General features: G+C 41.6%; 1 protein-coding gene and 1 pseudogene across 1 annotated transcript; one reads left to right on the forward strand and one right to left on the reverse strand.

Annotated features, from left to right (window-relative positions):
- Positions 1-8437: 8437 nt before the first annotated feature.
- On the forward strand, positions 8438-12442 carry LOC124690743 (annotated as a pseudogene).
- LOC124688483 (protein FLOWERING LOCUS T-like) lies at positions 11624-13817 on the reverse strand. The gene is made up of 4 exons (XM_047222155.1): positions 13561-13817; positions 12737-12798; positions 12615-12655; positions 11624-12162 (listed from the first exon to the last, which is right to left on the reverse strand). The coding sequence occupies exons 1-4, from the start codon at positions 13750-13752 to the stop codon at positions 11933-11935; spliced, it is 525 nt and encodes a 174-aa protein (XP_047078111.1). The 5' UTR covers positions 13753-13817; the 3' UTR covers positions 11624-11932.
- Positions 13818-17563: the final 3746 nt, after the last annotated feature.

Raw genomic sequence — 17563 nt, forward strand, 5'->3', positions numbered from 1 at the left:
AGAAAAGCTGTTGTTGATGCTTGTGCTACTAACTCTAATTCTTGTGAAGCATCGACCTTAAAGGAGAATGTTGAGCTAAGGGCTCAACTTGAGTTGCTAACTAGCAATTATAGGGAATTGGAAGAAAGTCATAAAAAGCTCTCAAGCTCTCATGATGATCTTCTAATTTCCTATGATGGGCTAAAGTTAGCTCATGAGGCAAGTATCACTAAGGTAACATCTTGTGAGCCTCATATGGATGTTAGCACAATCTCTACTACAAATGTTATATTGCCATGTGCTAGTCCTTGTAATCCATCTAGTCAAACTAGTGATACACCTTGTGTTGGATTACTCACTTTGCCTTGTTGCTCTAACAATGAAGCTTCTACTTCCTCTAGTACTTGTATTTCTACTAACCATGTAGAGGAAATCAAAGAGCTCGAGGCCCAAGTCCTTTCTTTAAAGAAAGACTTGGAAAAGCGTCATGAAGGGAAATCCGCACTTGACAAGATGCTAAGTGTGCAACAATCCCCCAATGACAAGAGTGGACTTGGATTCAACTCCAATAACAAGAACAAGTCCAAGAGCAAGAGCAACAAGAAGAAGGGCCAAGACAAAGTCAAGGATTCGGCCAAGTTGGTTTGTTTCAAGTGCAAGGTTGAAGGGCATCATGTTAGATCATAACCATTGAAGAAGAAGAAGCACTTGAGTGAGAAACAACAAGGGAAACGGCCACAAGGTAAAGGTCAAGCTCATGCTCGACCTCAAGTTGAAGATAGGCCACTTCCCAAGAAGAATCAAGATATTGTTCCCCAAGAGAAGAAATCAATAAAGAAGAGAAAGGGGAACACTTGCTACTTATGCCGTGAGAAGGGGCACTTTGCTTCTTCTTGCTTAGGTGACACCTTATCTAACCCTATAATTGTTGATGATGATTATTCTCTAGGGAAGGATAAGGATGGCAATGTGTTTGCTAAGTTTGTTGGAGCTCAAAGTGGTTTTAAGAAAAGAACCATTTGGGTTGCCAAGCCTATTGTGACTAACCTCTTAGGACCCAACTTGGTTGGGGACCAACAATCTCAAACTTGATCAATAGGTGCATGTGGAGGGCATTGGAGATTTGGCTACTTCATGAAGAATTAAGGGATCTTCATATATTGTATTTTTACCAAGCCAAGTCGTATGGATTATCATCTATATCTTATATCCAATGTTCCTCTTTGTGGTAACTTATACTTCAACTCTTCATGTTTATTGTAAGTTACTTGCCCCTTGCATGTTTGGTTTTGTACCAAATATGTGTATGTATGTGTTGTGTCTTACTTGCTTATCTTGTGTATTCAAGTATGTTTGTTTGACTCATCATATACTTATGTATTGTTTTGAGCCTAATGCATCTTGATGATATCTTATTTGGCTCTCTTTGAGTGATTAATGGAGCATCCCATTTTGGGGGAGTGATATGCTTTGTGCATCTCTCTTTCTATAAAATGTGTGTATATGGGTAGCACCACTTAGTATTGATATTGCAAGATTATCTAGTCACTATGTGGTGTGTCATACTCATGAGAAATTCAAATTCTAAATGTCCATTAATCATCTCTAATCGAGTTTTAGTTGCCTCGTGTTTAGAAGAAATGTTTTATCACATTATGGGGGAGTAATATGTTTTGTACATATCACAAGCCTAGAAAATGTGAACATATGAGGTTTTGCCACTTAGAGTTGATGCTCTTAATTATCTTGCTCCTGGGTGGCATGTTTGCTCAAACAAGCTCCACTTGTAGTAAAAAGCTTTTATTGCTCATCTTTTGGTTCTTGTTTGAGTAAGAGATCCTTGGTACGGTTTTCCTCAAATACATATCTCTATATCTTATTTGGGACACCATTTGCTTCAAGTTATTCTAATCATTGCCGTGCGTGATTGTTTGACTAATTTAAGCCATCAAGAATCTTCATCCATGCATAGTGCTTACTTCTATATACTTATCCTATGCCTTTTATTGTGAAATTGATCCATACTATCCTTGTTAATATACCACCGGAAGCTAATTCCAATATTCTCATTGTCTTTGACAATTGATAACTTTGTACGTGGTTGAAATTATGGATCACCTTCACCTTGGATTGCTTCTTATTGTCTTATTTTATTTCCAACAAATCCTTGTTGCTCCCATGTGTCTTGCTTGTCCTTTTGAAAAATCTTTTAATAAATTCTCTTGATTCATATCAAGTGTTTGTTTTGGAAGACAAACCTTTTTCCTTACGGTACATTGTGCCATTGTGAAAAGTGTAGAGGGTTTGGTTTATTTGTTTGAACCTTGCTCTTTTTGGGAGTTTTGCTATCCCATTCCTTCTTCTATGCTTTATTTGTTGAATGAGATAAATCTTTGAGCATGTTTGCTTTATTTCATCCTTTATGCTCAATGGTTTCTTCTTAGTTCATTTGTTGAACTTTGTTGAACAAATCTTTTGTGATTTGCGTCTTTGATATAATTTGGACAACAAATTTGTTTGGTCACACCTTTTATGCCTTATTCAATTCATTTGGTGTTTTGTCCAAAGTATATCTCTCTTGGATCTTTAAAAGTCTTTGTGCGTGCTTATATGTAATTTACTTATGTTTATAGCATGCTTTCTTTCTTCGATCCATTATATAGGGTATACTCCATCAAATCCTAAACGGCTAAGATGTGCATGAAATTCAAATTTCATCTAAATATGCACATATTGATATGGAGTGTATCCTATGTATTGTGGTTAGTCTAACCATTTTGGACCCAATAAGTTTGGGGACCAAGATGTACTTGAATGTTGTTTTAGGTACATTGGAGATGCAATGGAGGCTTGTCTCATTTATAAGGAAGGTGTTGTCACCATATGATAATTGGAGTCAAGCTAGGATGTTCGATGAACTCCTATCTACTACATCATGCCATTGCTATCTCGGTAACAAGTATCTTATTCATGCATTCTCATATAGCATCCAACCTCTTGTAGGTTGTATCTTGACATGAAATTATTTATTTCGCAAATATTGCGGTTCTTGAAAAACCCTTTTTAAAATAAAACTTCTTATTAAACATTTGAGTAATTTGAGAAGATGCATATGATAGGTTATATATATATCATATTTTATGATTCACCTATCACAAATATGCCCTCTAGCAATTTATTGCATATCAATTCCTCAAAGAGCTCTTGTGTGCAATATTGATGAATTTGTGAAATAAATCCGTATTTGTGATACTTGTTGCCTTTATCAAAACATTCCAACTAGCTTTACTTCCCTTATTGTTAGTTGTGATGTTTTTGAGATTTTATTTGGTTGAAGTTCATTCATATACCATAAGTGAAAAGTGGAGCCATAGGCTATATATGCTTTTAAGCAAACATCCTTTGGTGTATGTTATTACTTCATCTTGGATATCATATCTTATCTATTTTGTTAACTTCTTGTGTGTGCATGTTTCTTTATGGATCATTTGTCCACTTTAGAAACTTATATACATAAGAGCGTTAATCCATCACCTTGATATCTTTGTTCTTTGCCGACCTTCTTTTATCCTTTGTTTCTTAGTGGTGTTGGTAAAGGAGATTTATGAGTGCTTGAATTATTTGTTTTCCTTCTTGCACTCATATCTCGTAATTGTTGGACTAAAGTTGTTCTTGATAAGCATATTCTCTTTATCTTAGTTGCGTTCTAAATGATATATAGGGAGTGAGGATTCCATGTTTGTGCATATTGTATTCAAATGCAAACATTAAAAATTGTGCACAAACCTTGGGGAGCTTTCTTATTTTATTTAGAGCACTATATCTCTCTTATCATGATATCTTTGTTTGTCCAATTGGATCTTTGATTGCTTGCTTTATTTATTGAAGCTCACTTCACCATGTTATCTTTTTGCAAACTTTGATCCTCAATATAGTTTGACTTCCTTCAAGTATTCATCATTGGATATGTGCACTTGATTCCACTCAAATTATGAGAAGTGCACACTTTGGGGAGGAACTCACATTATATTGGCCTTCTAAATTTTTCACCCATTTTGACAATCGATGCCAATGGGGGAGAAGTTTAGAGGGTTTAAGGGAATGGTTTTATACTTAAGTTTGGTTTGTGCTTAAGTGTTTTGCCTCTCATGCATTCCATATTTATATGTCTTGCATGGTTGTATATATATAGTGGAAACTATCCCAAAGGATAATATTGACAATATATGCAATGAATTCATGTTCATCACACGTGCATACATTGTGTGGGAGTTTTCTCTATATATATTGGTTCTACTCACATCTCTTGCATTTGTTGTAGTTGTGTGAGTAGAGCCGGTTTTGATATGGGCTAGTAGCTTTGTGTTACTTGACCATATCAAATACAACCTCTTGTATACAACTTATCCTCGGATAAGTTGCGTACTTGTTTCTAATATTCATTATATAAACCCTCTTATTGTGGTTGTCATCAATTACCAAAATGGGGGAGATTGTAAGGGTACATTGCCCCTATGTGTGGTTTTGGTAATTAATGACAACCCCTATGAACTAATGTTTTCATTGAGTTTATATGAAGGAATATTCCATAGGTACTACTTGTTCTCCATGTGTTGGATTCAAGTATGGATGCCATGAAGATAAAGGTATACCTTGTGTATTGGCATCAAGATCATCGGTTTGAAGATACATATGTGATATGATCAAGAAGAAGAAATAAAGATGGAGTTCTTATGTGGAACTCAATATTAGCCATGCTCTATCTTAAGTGAGTATGAGAAGATACAAGGTTGATTTGGGCAAGTTCAAGATGAGCATCTCAAGTGGATCACATGCTTGAAGCTTGCCGTCCATTGGTGATAATGGACATGTGAAGATGTACATCTATGGAGCTTTCCCATCATGGTGTATGGGGGAGCATTTGTGAGTCTTCACAAAGCAATATTGATCAAGTGAGGCATTCCGGCTTGTGTAGAGCTTGAAGAGTTATCATCAAGATCAAGCGGGATGCGCAAGACAAAGGTATGACCTTGATAGGTTTTCCTTTTACCGGTCTCAAGGTGGTTGATGGGAGACCGGATTATAGGATACATAGCCGCACTATTAAGAGGGGCTTTCGGTTGGGTAACTTGATCACATCGTCTTAGGGAGCTCAATCCTTTGCATACTTTGCATATCCATATTGCTTCTTGGTGTTTCTCTGTGTGAGGTTCTTGAGCTTGTTGCTAGCTTTACAACAAGCCCAAGTTCATCGAAAACGGAATCCGCATGCATCTTCTATTGCGTTTTCGAGTTTGGACGTCTTCACCGTTTCTTGACGGTGGGAGACTCCCTCTCTAAAATCATCTAAAAATGTTCTATGAAGAGTTTCCATATTTCCAGTTTTTGTTGAGGTCTATTCGTCGTTACCTTTCCAACAAAATTGGTTTCAAGTCAATCGGAGTTCGGGAGCATTAGTTATTAAAGAAAAAGGAAAAAGGAAAAAGAAGAAAAGAATAAAAGAAAAAAAGAGGAAGGGGGGCAGCCGGCCGGACCGGCCCAGCCGCCGGCCCACCCGGTCCACGACCGGCCTGGGCACCGGTGCCATCCGGGCGGAGTCCCGTGGGCCTGGTCGCCCCATCCGGCCCAGCACCCGGTCACCGACCGGGCCGCCCGGTGCTGGCTCCGGCCGGACCGGCCTCCCGCACGGCTGGGCCTCAAAGCCACCTGCGCGGCCCACCTTCCCCGAGCGCTGCCTTGCTTATCCGCCGCCTAGCGCGGCACGCGCCCCGCCCGGCTCGCTGGGCCGGCCGGACCGGCTGGGCCGCCGGCTGCCTCAGCCGTAGAATCCGGTCAGCCGGCTCGGCAGCCGACCGGGCTGCTTTTGGAGTTTTTTTCGCCGTTTTTCGTCTTTTTCTCCCAACAGTTATTTTTCCACTTGGGCTATAAATACCTTTCTTCCACCTTGAGCCTAATGAGTTCTTCCTATTCTCTCTCCTCCATTGCTACTATTTGAAGAACTTACTCCCCCCATTGATTCCTCCAACCATTCTTGCTCATATTTGAGGATTTGAGAGAGGGGATCTAGATCTACTCTTCCACCAAACCAATTCTTCTCTAAGTGAGGGAATCTCTTGGGATCTAGATCTTGGAGTCTTTGGTTGACTTTCCACTTTGTTCTTCCTCTCCAATCTCATCCTAGCATTCGTTGCTTTGGTGGGATTTGAGTGTGAAGGACTTGAACACCTCCGGTGTTCTTGCTTTGCATCATTGCATAGTGTTGAGCTCTCCACCACGATTTGTTCGAGTGAGAGACCGTGAGCTTGTTACTCTTGGAGGGTGACCTCCTAGTTGGCTTGGTGATTGGTGCTCCGGTGATCTCTTCAAGAAGATTGTGAAGAGGCCCGGACTTCTCCTTCGTGGAGCTTGTGAAGTGGTTGTGGAGCTTGCCATCTCCAGAGCGGAGGAAAAAGATAACCATAAGGAAAGGGCCATTATCCTTCGTGGGTGTGGTTCGGAGAATAGGGTGAGCCTTCGTGGCGCGGGGAATCCTTCGTGGGACCTCCACTCCTCCAAACGTGACGTACCTTGTTGCAAAGCAAGGGAACACGGGAATACATCCTCGTCTCCGCGTGCCTCGGTTATTTCTATACCCGAGCTCTCTTTCCTTGTGATAGCCATCGTGCTTGAAGTACATATATCTTGCTATCACTTGTGCTACATATATCTTGTGCCTATCTTGCTTAGCTCTAGTTGCTATTGTTACACTTAGTTGAGCTTAGCATATTTAGGGTTTGTGCTTGTAAACTAAACGATAGTTTAATTCCGCATTCATACAAGACAAATCCGCAAGAGTTTGTAATTGCCTATTCACCCCCCTCTAGGCGACATCTCGATCTTTCAATATGAGAAAGTATGTTGTTCAAAATTTGTCTTTCATAATTAAAAATTCACGAGAAACCATGTCTCAAGCTTATTTTTCTACCACATGGTACAGTCAATTTCTATGAAAAAGGCTCCATAGGTAGTAGACTTGATGCCCTTCGCCCATATTCATTTTTCAAGCCAAAATAATGGGGAAGGTAATGTGTCGATCCAGTCCGCACACCACTCAACAGGTTCTTGTGTGTGTGTGTGTGTGAGAGAGAGAGAGAGTGCGTGTGTTAGTGAATTGTAAATTTTAGTTTTTATTTTGAATCATGAAAATTCATGCGTTTCAAATGGGCAAAATATAGAGATTAACTAAGGAATTCAGCCATATGTTCGTTCCCATTCTCTTCTTTGCCAAACCCATGGTAGAACTTGAGAAAAAAAAGATGAAACGCCACTTATTCACATGAGAAAGTACCTCGTTTATAATTTGTGTTTCATGATTGAAGAATCATGATAAACCATGCTAATGATTTTGTCTATCACAAGATATACTTCATCTTTTTTGATGAAAGGAAGGCATCAATCAGTCATAGACTTGAAGCGCTGAGGTTCTTTTTACAAGCCCATATAACGAGGAAGCTGCCTGTGTCGGCTCAGTTTGATCGATTATTTGGTCACCTACCTATGAGTTATTGTGTGTGGAGCGACAGAGAGAGAGAGGAGAGAGAGGGGGGCGAGAAAGGGAGAGAGATGTATTAGGACCTATCTCGATAACCCAGTTGCACAAATGGGTGCATCCACAATTTCGGTATCAAAATGTTTTTCTTTTTCTTGCTTCAGCCATCTCATCTAGTTTCGTATGGGGTCAATCAACGAAGCATCAGTCTACCTAAGCGGCCAGTGCAACCAAAGAGTTAAGTAATAAGTTGGGCCCGCCAACATGCGAGCGTGGAAGCGGGTGGAGGTCCACATATTGGTATCTTGGTTAAACCATATAAAATTCATGTACTCCCTCCGTTCTTTTTTAATTGACTCGAATTTAGTACAAGTTTGTACTAAATCTGAGTCAATTAAAAAAGAACGGAGGGAGTATTTGAAATGTGGCAAATTGGTAGGAGAAACCTAACTATATTCTACGACTCTTATGCTCATTTCACATCACATATTCACCAAGCAAGATGTAAAATATCATTAATATATTTTTATAACCATACTAGAGAAATGCATGTATATATATTAAGAAGAAGAAAAAAGACCATAGAAACATGAGCACAATACGAAGGCTAAGAAGAGCTGAAGAGGGAAAGAAGTCTAATCATTGGGATTTATTACGCAAAAAATATTATGCTATATAAATATAAAATGGTATAAAAACTTTTATTGAGATTTTTTTAGGGATATTATTGAGATGATTTAGGGCTTATGATGTGCTTACAAGTTCCAGCTCGGCCCATAATGGATAAAAATATGGCCCAAATTGTGAGCGGCATTGCTGGATTCTATTTATTTTTTCTGCTAGAAGCCGAACACTAGCGCATCCTTTGTTTCCGCCGGCAGACGCTGCTCCCCGGCAGTAAACCCCCAAATCCCCCGGCGGCCGGAACACATGGGTCGGAAGCGGAAGCGTCGCCGGAGCCGGCGCACCACCAAGGACGAGCGATTGGCGGAGCAACCCGAGCCAGAAATGGTAGGAGATGAAGTCGAGGAGGAGGAGGAGGGCGACGATGGCTCGGCGACGAACCGACCACCGTCGGCGGCCGATGAGTGCCAGGAGGAAGAAACCATCGAGGGGCTTCTGGAGCCGTTCAGAAGGGAGGAGCTCCTTGACTTCCTCGCCGAGGCCTGTCTCCGAGACCCCGCCCTGCTCTCCCGCATCGCCGCCACGGCAGCCTCTGACGCCGCGCACCGCCGCCTCTTCGTCCACGGCCTCGGCCTCGGCGCCACATCCGCCGCCATGGCCACCGCATTCTCCCCCTTCGGAGCCCTCGACGAGTGCCACACCGTTGCCGACCGCGCCACCGGCCGCTGCCGTGGCTACGGCTTCGTCACCTTCCGCCACCGCTCATCCGCCCGCCGCGCGCTCGCCGACGCCTCCAAGCGCGTCGACGGCCGATCCGTCGCCTGCCAGCTCGCCTCGCTCGGCCCCTCCCCCGAGCGCACCGACCGCAAGCTCTTCGTCGACAAGGTACCCCGCGCGCCTCGCACGACGGGCTGAGGAGATTCTTCTGTGAGTTCGGCGAGATTGAGGCGGGGCCCCTCGGCGCCGACCACGCCACTGGTCAGTTCCGTGGGTACGCAATCTTCCTCTACAAGTCTCCCGAGGGGCTCACGAAGGCGCTCGAGGAGCCCAGGAAGGTGTTCGACGGGTGCGAGCTCCACTGCCGGCCCGCGCACAGACATGTCAAGAAGAAGCAGGCCAGCGCCGCACCTGCAGACGCCTGCAACCAGAGAAATGTCACTGGCGCCGTGGCCTTGCCAATTTCCCTTCTGAAGGGGATCACATCCACTTCTGCCAAACAGCCGCTTCTAGCATCAAATTCGCCAGTGTCAAATGGCATTTGCTCAAACAAATTTTGTCAGAACACCGGGGAAGGCATCTTGGGAGCATCTCCTCCAGCCATGGTCGGAGCCTCTTCGCCGGTTGGGAGCACGTCAGATAGCCATTCCAGAGTTGTACAGAGTCAGAGTAGTCGGTTGTCTTCCGGGGGTGTTCCGACCGCGACATGCCAGGATGGCCAGGGATCAATGGGACAAGGCTTTGTTCAGTGTTACCCCGGATGATAGGTAAAAACTACATGATCTCTTGCTAGCCAAGCAACGAAATAAAACATAGACGCATTGAGTTCAGTAGACATCAGTTGCACATTTGCACATAGAACAACTATTCATTTTACTGAAAGTAAGAAAGATTGACCTTGTTTAACTTCAAAACTCATGGTTTACTATTACTCTAGCTCTTACCAGCTGATGAATGATTCCTTCTAAAGAATTCCAGCTTTGGAATACTTTCTGCAATAAGAGCAAACATGTAAGATGTGACTGGATGTATCTTTGCCTCAGTTTTGTTCTCGTTTAAATTTTTTATAAGTGTAGAGGGACGGGGGATTGGAGATTGATGAAGCCGCTGCAAAATTCTGGGCTCACATTGGTGTTTGCTGCTGGAATGAGAAGATACAACTTGTAGTTCTCCTTGGTGTAGTTACAGTTACTTTATGGTAACAAGCTACTGATTTTCCTACTTGAATCTCCATGTTTTGCTTGCGAGCTTCTCAGAGTTAACACCTCTATTCGGAACCGAATAGTTTTACAGGACACATGTCAGTTTCCATGGGATTCGAGAAAATTCCTATGTTCCAGCGGGCGTTAGTTTGCCCTTAGCGTGGGGTTTTTGACCTTAGAAGCAAAAGGGCGTGGCCTTTCGTCAGTTTGCTGGAAAAGAAAGAACAGCTGAAAGAATAGGCTACTAAAATCTCAGGGCCTATTTTAAACCTGTATTGCTGATAAAAGCTAACGGTCCCAGAAAAAGGTCTCATTGATTTAGAGGATTTATAAGAATTTTGAAACATTGTACTCCTTAGAAATATTTATTTCTAGGATTTTTTTTTTAAAAAGTAGGCTGTACCCCACGCATCTGCATCGACCAATGTACATAGCCTGATTTATTAAAAAAGAGTCATTACGAAACATGTATCACGATCAAGAAAAAATTAATACAAAACTACTATACAGCTCAAGAATCACTGATTCTATAGACCAACATCTATATGAGATAAGCAACTCGCATGCTATTGTTTCCAGATGGCTGCAACCCATACCCATCGTATCCTGCAGCTCTGCATGCTGCAAGAGGACCACTTGCGAATCCAGTTGGTAGCCATATGAATAACCTGCTACAACATGTATGTAGGTTGTCATGTGAATAACTTGCTGTGAAAGGTTGTATTTCATGTGATTTCATTCTACAGGGTCTTATACTCTTATGTACCCAGTTTGAATTAAAAAAAATTATGGACTTAAACTACCAGGAAAGATTTGCACTTTTCCGTGGGGCAACTAAACATACTTTTCTGGGGAGATTCATGCTGACATTACACTGCAGTTTCTCCATTTTTCTTATATCTACGTTTTTGAAATCGTGTGGATGAACACTGCTTTGAATTATTCAATTTTGACCTTAAAGGGCTGCAAAAACTGAGAGCTTGCACTTCCGCAGTTTCAGACCTTAAGCACCAATTGGTTGGTTAGGTCGTATTCTCTATTAGTCTCTGTTTTAAGGATACCCATACAAATTCGTTATGTTCAAATACTTTTCTAGCTGGTTGCGAGACATGCCCGAGAAGACCTTTATATAAAAGGTTGTGCTGTTTAGATGGTCATATCCTCTGTTGTCAGTCAGCTAGCTGATTCCCCTCCTGCTACCATGCTGAGAGTCTGTCTACCAAAGGCAGGCAGATAAAATCATGCTAATTTTGTACTCTGAATAAGTTCAGGCGCATAATCCGACCAGGACTGCAATCACTTGCCAGGGCTATATGGATTTATGCCTTTAATGACCTGCTTCAGTGCAAATTAGCTTTGCTGGTGTTGGTGGAATCTGAGAGCATGACTGGTGGATGGGGGAGAGGGTTCTGAATTCTGATTCCCAGTGAGGTCATTGGCATAAATCCTCATAGGATTAATCATTGGAGGTCAGGTGATGAACAAATCTAGCAGTATGGCACCAGAAAGCAGTGGATCTTTCAGATTTCACTGCAGCAGCTTTCTTGTACAGACAAGCTGCAATTTTGTCATTTATCGGTGTCGAACCTAGTGATATTATAAGAAACATGAGGGGTAGTTGCTCACATTGCCCTATTTTACATCAACCTTCTACTTTCCACATGAAAGAAGAAGAGATGGAGCAGTGGCTGACATTTGTTACATGCTTTTTCTGGGACACCATAGTCAGTGCCTGTACATGCGATGAAGTAATCTAGAAATTAAACTACATTACATTGCAGAGTACACAATGCCTGTCTGGAGCTGCTGGCCTTATGCATCATCAATTTACTCTCTCTTTTTTTTTTTGCAGAGGACTGTAGGAATGCAGTTATTCCAGTTGTCATCTAATGTATCGTCTTCCACCACACCCAGTCTCCCTTTGGCAGTTGAAGAACACTGCAGCCACGGGTGGGCCTAGACTGTAAAGTGCTGAAAAGTCCCTTGAGTTAAAATTTGGTCTCCATCCTGGTGCATAAATAGTCTGCCGGACAGATTGGCGGAAAATCACGAAGGCAAAGCGGTGTATTCCTGCTGTTGGCTTCGGGCTTTCGTAACTAACTATCTCATTTCCTGAAAATAGTTTGTATAGGTTTTTAGAGAAAATTGTGTAATCCTTATTGTTATGCAAGTATTGAGTTGGCTCCAGTGTATAATCACGACTGTACTTCAAGGTTCAAATCACCATTAATCTGTCCAAGTCATATATAGTGCAGAATGACAGTCAGATTATACAAATTTAAACCAGTCATTTGAATAAACCTCTACAGTTGATCAATATAGAAGTCAGAAAATAGCCTATTGTTCTAGTGTATCGGTAGAATATAAGTAGTGATGAACTGATGATCTTCACTCTGTGGGTTGTACAAATAATTACTTCGCTTATATTGTTAGTGGGCTTTTGAAGTTTTATTTGAGTTTATGTCAATGCAAACTAGGTTTATTATAAATGTATATTCAGTCCTTCTGAACATCTAAATCATGGGAATAAGATGTTAAAGAAAGAGAAGAAGTGAAGAACCCACCAAAGCTTGCATCTGTTGATTCTGGAATGTCTGTCACCAACCTGTGTGACATGCAAACAACTGTAAGAAACTCTTTTTATTTGATGTTTAAGTTTGTTTGTTCCAAGTGTTTCGGGTCTTACCAGTGAAGGTACTCTCTTTTGGTTGGATTGCTTGGACTTGGTGAGTCAGGATCCACCATCACCTATTGGTAAGTTTGGTTAGAAGCATGAACTTGAACTATCCTTATATAAATTATTCAGTCAAGTAAAATGGATGTTGAATTGTCTGTGCATATAAATTTGTCTTCGGAATGTTATCCACAATTGATTTATTGATTGTCCTGTGTCAAGGCAATTGCATTCTTCTTCTAAATTAATATGCCTGTATAATTTGATGCTTAGGATCTGACCTATACAATTGTTACATACTCTTCTTATACAAAATGTTAGTTTCTTAGTGCCATGCATTTTCTTAGCATCTTAATGTGGCCAGTACAATACATATACATGCACATCACATGACATGCATTGCTGGAAGCTATCATTCTGGTTTCCATATTCCTATAGCATTAATGTCTAGACTCTAGATCAATGTGTATAACTTCAATATAATGTGTGTCTGCATGCAAAGATACTGGTATATGCTGACACTGGCAAAAGCAAGTTAAAAATCTTTACAGGATATATTTTAAAGAAAATATAGAACTGCCAGGTCTTTCTCAAGTAATAGGGACAAGGTTTCAAATCTTTTGGGAGTCAAGATTATTGGCTTCTTTGTTTCGAAAACCAGTTTAGTGGATGTACTCAGAAATGTTGTTTTGCAGATAACGTTTAGAGAAAAAACGGTGACCTGGCATAGCCACTTGAGTTGCAGTTAACCACTATTTTGTTTGATCAAAGGCAAAAAGCTTAACTTTAAATCATATTTAATGCTGAAATGAGGTAGACAGGAGTTATGAACTCACCAGAGTATAAAGATTTCTCATATCACGCCCAGCAATCTCAACCCTTGGCTCACTGGCTACTTGTGAAGGCTTGAGGTCAGACCCATTAGTCAGCTCCCTATTGTTGTATAATATTTTGAGTGATGCTGACTTAATAAATGGGTCCAATATATCTCCAACTACATTGCCTACAACAAGTGGATCCCTTGACATAGTTAGCTAGGAGTGGTGGTGCCGAGGAGATTAAGTACTATTGCTCGAGAAGAGCTAACTTGGCCTCGAAGTGTGCACTTGGGTGAAGTGAGCGGTGCAGCCCTGTGCTCTATATATACTCTCGGTCCTAGATGCTGAACCAGTTGTGACGAGCGAACCTGTAGCTCTGGACACCATGGTATCTTTAACTACAAACAATGATATGGATTTTCATCACTTGAAATATTTTGGGCTGTCCACCTTCCGGGCCTACAACAATAGAAGAAGTGCTCGCTGCAATTCCACGTAGGTGAATAAAATCTGATGTAATCGCACTAACTTATTCCCTATACCTAGAGCCTAATAAATAGGTGTCCGCCATGAAAAGGGGATTGCCTTTTGACTTGTCTCCCAGATTGATGCATTAGAGAAAAGTTCTTTGTTTTCAGTTTTAAACTTCCCCTCCCTCATGTAACAGTATTTTTTTTCCAGGCGAACACAATTTAAGCTCAGTGTTCAGGTAAAAGGTTTTTTCTCCCTCTGTCTTGTAACATGTCAGTTATACATGCTAAAGTGGTGATTATTGCAGGAATGACCAGTTTGCTGTAAGGAAGATAGATAAGCAGTTTATTAATTGGTATACACATGGTGGGATGAGAATACTATACTGCAATGATAAAAAGTGTTTAAGAGGATTTTCCTAACAAATCTATCTTTTCTTTGGTGTCTTCTGTTACGATAATAATCTTAATATTCTTGGATTTACTTGTATCGGCTGGATGGGTGAGATGCCAATCTGTGGTACACGTGTATGGTCTGTCGCATTGCATACATTGTCTGGAATTGAGAATCATGTCCAGTTCGTCCAACAAATGTTATAAACAGCAACTGATCGTTTTCACGTATTGATAATCAGGTGGTGCATTAGCATTAACTTTAATATATTTTAATTCAATTATTTTATAGATTTTCCAGTGAAACTGCTTTTCTCCTTTTCTGTCAACCAGTATTTCCCTTTAAGTCTTGTTTATGGATCAAACACCCGAAACCGACTGAAGGCCTCTTTCCTCAAAGTTGTTGGAAAGAGCAACGATGGCGTTGGTGATACAACACTTAGTTGCAAGGTGGTAATGCAACACTTTTAAGATCTGTTCTGATTTACTACCGGAAATTATGATATGGACAAAGGTAACAATTTTTTTTTTGACTTATTTTTTAACCAAAGAAGCATCGCTCAACGTCTATTTTAATACAATTGAGTGAGCATATTTTTAAGTTTAAACCCCTATATCTCACACTTAAATGATTCGCTTGAAGTTTTTCCCGATGTCTAAAATTTATGTCTTCCAACACAAGCACATTCTACTTAAACTTATGTCTTATGTTCCAGTTTAACTGGTGGAATATGTATGATCTTCGAGCTTGAGACCTCATTACCTCAATACAAGTTCTTGCGAACACTTGCAGAAGTTTATTTATCCTTTGGCGCATATGCCATTCCAACTGTGAGATGGAATATCATTCATAAAAGATTCTACCCTCAGTTGCTGGTCCTTTGTCTCAAGAAAATAAAACTGTCTATGCCAACCTATATGGACTTCAGATAAAAGATGAAGCAAAGATGTGTCTGATCAGGTCTACATTGATCTTGACTAGCAGGGGACCATGGAATCTTATTTTATTCCTGTACTTTACAGTAAAGTTTATGTGGACTTCATTCTCCTGATACTTCATGCTTGCTTTACCAGCATTCTGCAGGTTTTCAGCTATGCAAGTTCCAGCCGTTTTTGCATCAGAACTCGCAATCATTTTCCAGAAGTTAAAGAAAGAAGCTTGATTCTAGTTGGTTAGAGAAGTACCACCTTACCTGAGATCGAAGGTAATAAATTTCAGTTGAGCATTTTGTTATTTGGCAGACCTAAATTTCAAAATCGGAGTTCCAAACAAGGAAGTTGCAAAGGGTTCAGTTAACAAGATGATGGACCTAAAAGTTAATGGAATATGTGGATCCCTTGACCGCTGCATAAAGGAGTGCCGCCCTTCACGTGGGCATATCCCATTGGTCCGGCCACTCCTATGGTGAGAATGATAGACATCACATGGGCTACCCAAGTACAGAAACAGACATTTGACAGAGATACTTCCAACATGGAATTACATGACACAGACATGAATATGGAGGGAAAAACTTCCAGAAACGGAAAAAATCCTGGGAGGTTTTGGAGTTCACGGAAGATCAGAATATTGCTTGATTGCCGTGTATTTTCATTGGTTGCTGCTGAAAATCTGGGTTCTACTGCCTTCAGGTTATGTGCTCCCACAAAGAAAAGTTGTAGGCAACCATCACCATCTATCAATCATTACCTGAAGGTAGTACGGAGTAGTAACTTTGAGCCTGTGGCATACAAATCTGTTTGATAATCCAACGAAGTGAGAATCCTGACATCCCATGGGAGTAACAGGGCATGGCAGCAAACACGCTGATTAAGACTATTTGCTCATGCCGGTGATGTTCAAGAGCACTATACCTTCTACTACTGCGTACACTTTCTATTTTTGTCCTGATGGAGACTTGAGCTACCATGCCGTGACAGTTGAACCGATCACTCAAGAATACTTCCAGAAACGACTAGGAGTACGCGCTTGAGCTCAGGCGTCAGGCCTAAGAGCTTGAGCTACATAGGCTTTCTCTTGTCTCTTGCTGCCGCGCCAGGGCAAGTGTAAGCAGCTGCTGGAGCTTGGATAGCGTACGTGCGGCGTCGGTACATGTGTTGCAAGTTGTGCAAGCAGACACACGTCTAGTGAGATGAGTGTTTCGAGTGGAGTGCCGCTTGCTTGCTTTGCTCTCCTGAATCCCGATCCAGTCGACTTACGAGCTTATCGGTTTCCTGCAGATCTGGAGGGAGATCGAGGTCAATGCTATGGCACGCACAAACGTGCAACCACGTCTCTCCTTGTACCATTTCAGGAACTAGAAATCGGTGTAAAAGCTGCCCTAAGCTACTCTCGCCATGTTCTAGTATATAGGCCGGTTTGGTTAGATCCTCCGACTTTTCAATGCAAACACTGAGTGCCTTTCAGTGCAAGCTGAGCTTTAGGCAATAGCTTTACCATGGTCCATGGTGATGTTGGCGGTAACTCATTGAGTTTCAATTTTGTGACTCTTGGTGAGTGCATAAGTCACTTTAGTTCGAAAGATTCGGAGGGACGGGCGCTCACTTCGTCATAAGGGAGACGGCACGGGTGGAGCCATAGCCGTCCATCCTTCTTATCCTCTTTTGCACGTTAGAGGACGCTGGCGAGCGAGCTCGCTCAATCTAGGGGGCGATGGGGGGTTGGTTCTCTCTAGTGACCCAACGGCAACAGTTGTTGGAGAAGCGGCCTAGGCGCGCATTGATCCACCGATGGTGCTCCTTACCGGCACGATGGGACATAGCAAGACACTCGACGTGTGCATCTGGGCATGGACCCGACATATCCCTTCATCTATTTTTGTGTGTGTGTGTGGGTGGGGTTTTTCAATGCTAGGATAAGTCCGACTAGGGAGATTGCTCCAATGGGTATAAAGGTTGTTGGAGTGACGACTTGGGTAACAAACATGCATATTTTCTCGCTGAAAACCTATGATCTCGCCTCTAGCCAGATCAGGCATTGTTGACATGCCTTTATTGAAGGTCCTACCTCAAATCTTCTAATTCAAGAATGATCAAAAGTTCAACCTTTGGTTAGACCGGTCAACATCGGTGCCGTGGGGCTTGAAGGCTATGTCTTGAAGTTGTGAACTATTCATTGACCATTTTAATTATTTTGTCGCCCATTTGTTCGTCGATGG

Source organism: Lolium rigidum, chromosome 2 (genome assembly GCF_022539505.1).
Source record: "Lolium rigidum isolate FL_2022 chromosome 2, APGP_CSIRO_Lrig_0.1, whole genome shotgun sequence".
NCBI classification, from domain to species: domain Eukaryota; kingdom Viridiplantae; phylum Streptophyta; class Magnoliopsida; order Poales; family Poaceae; genus Lolium; species Lolium rigidum.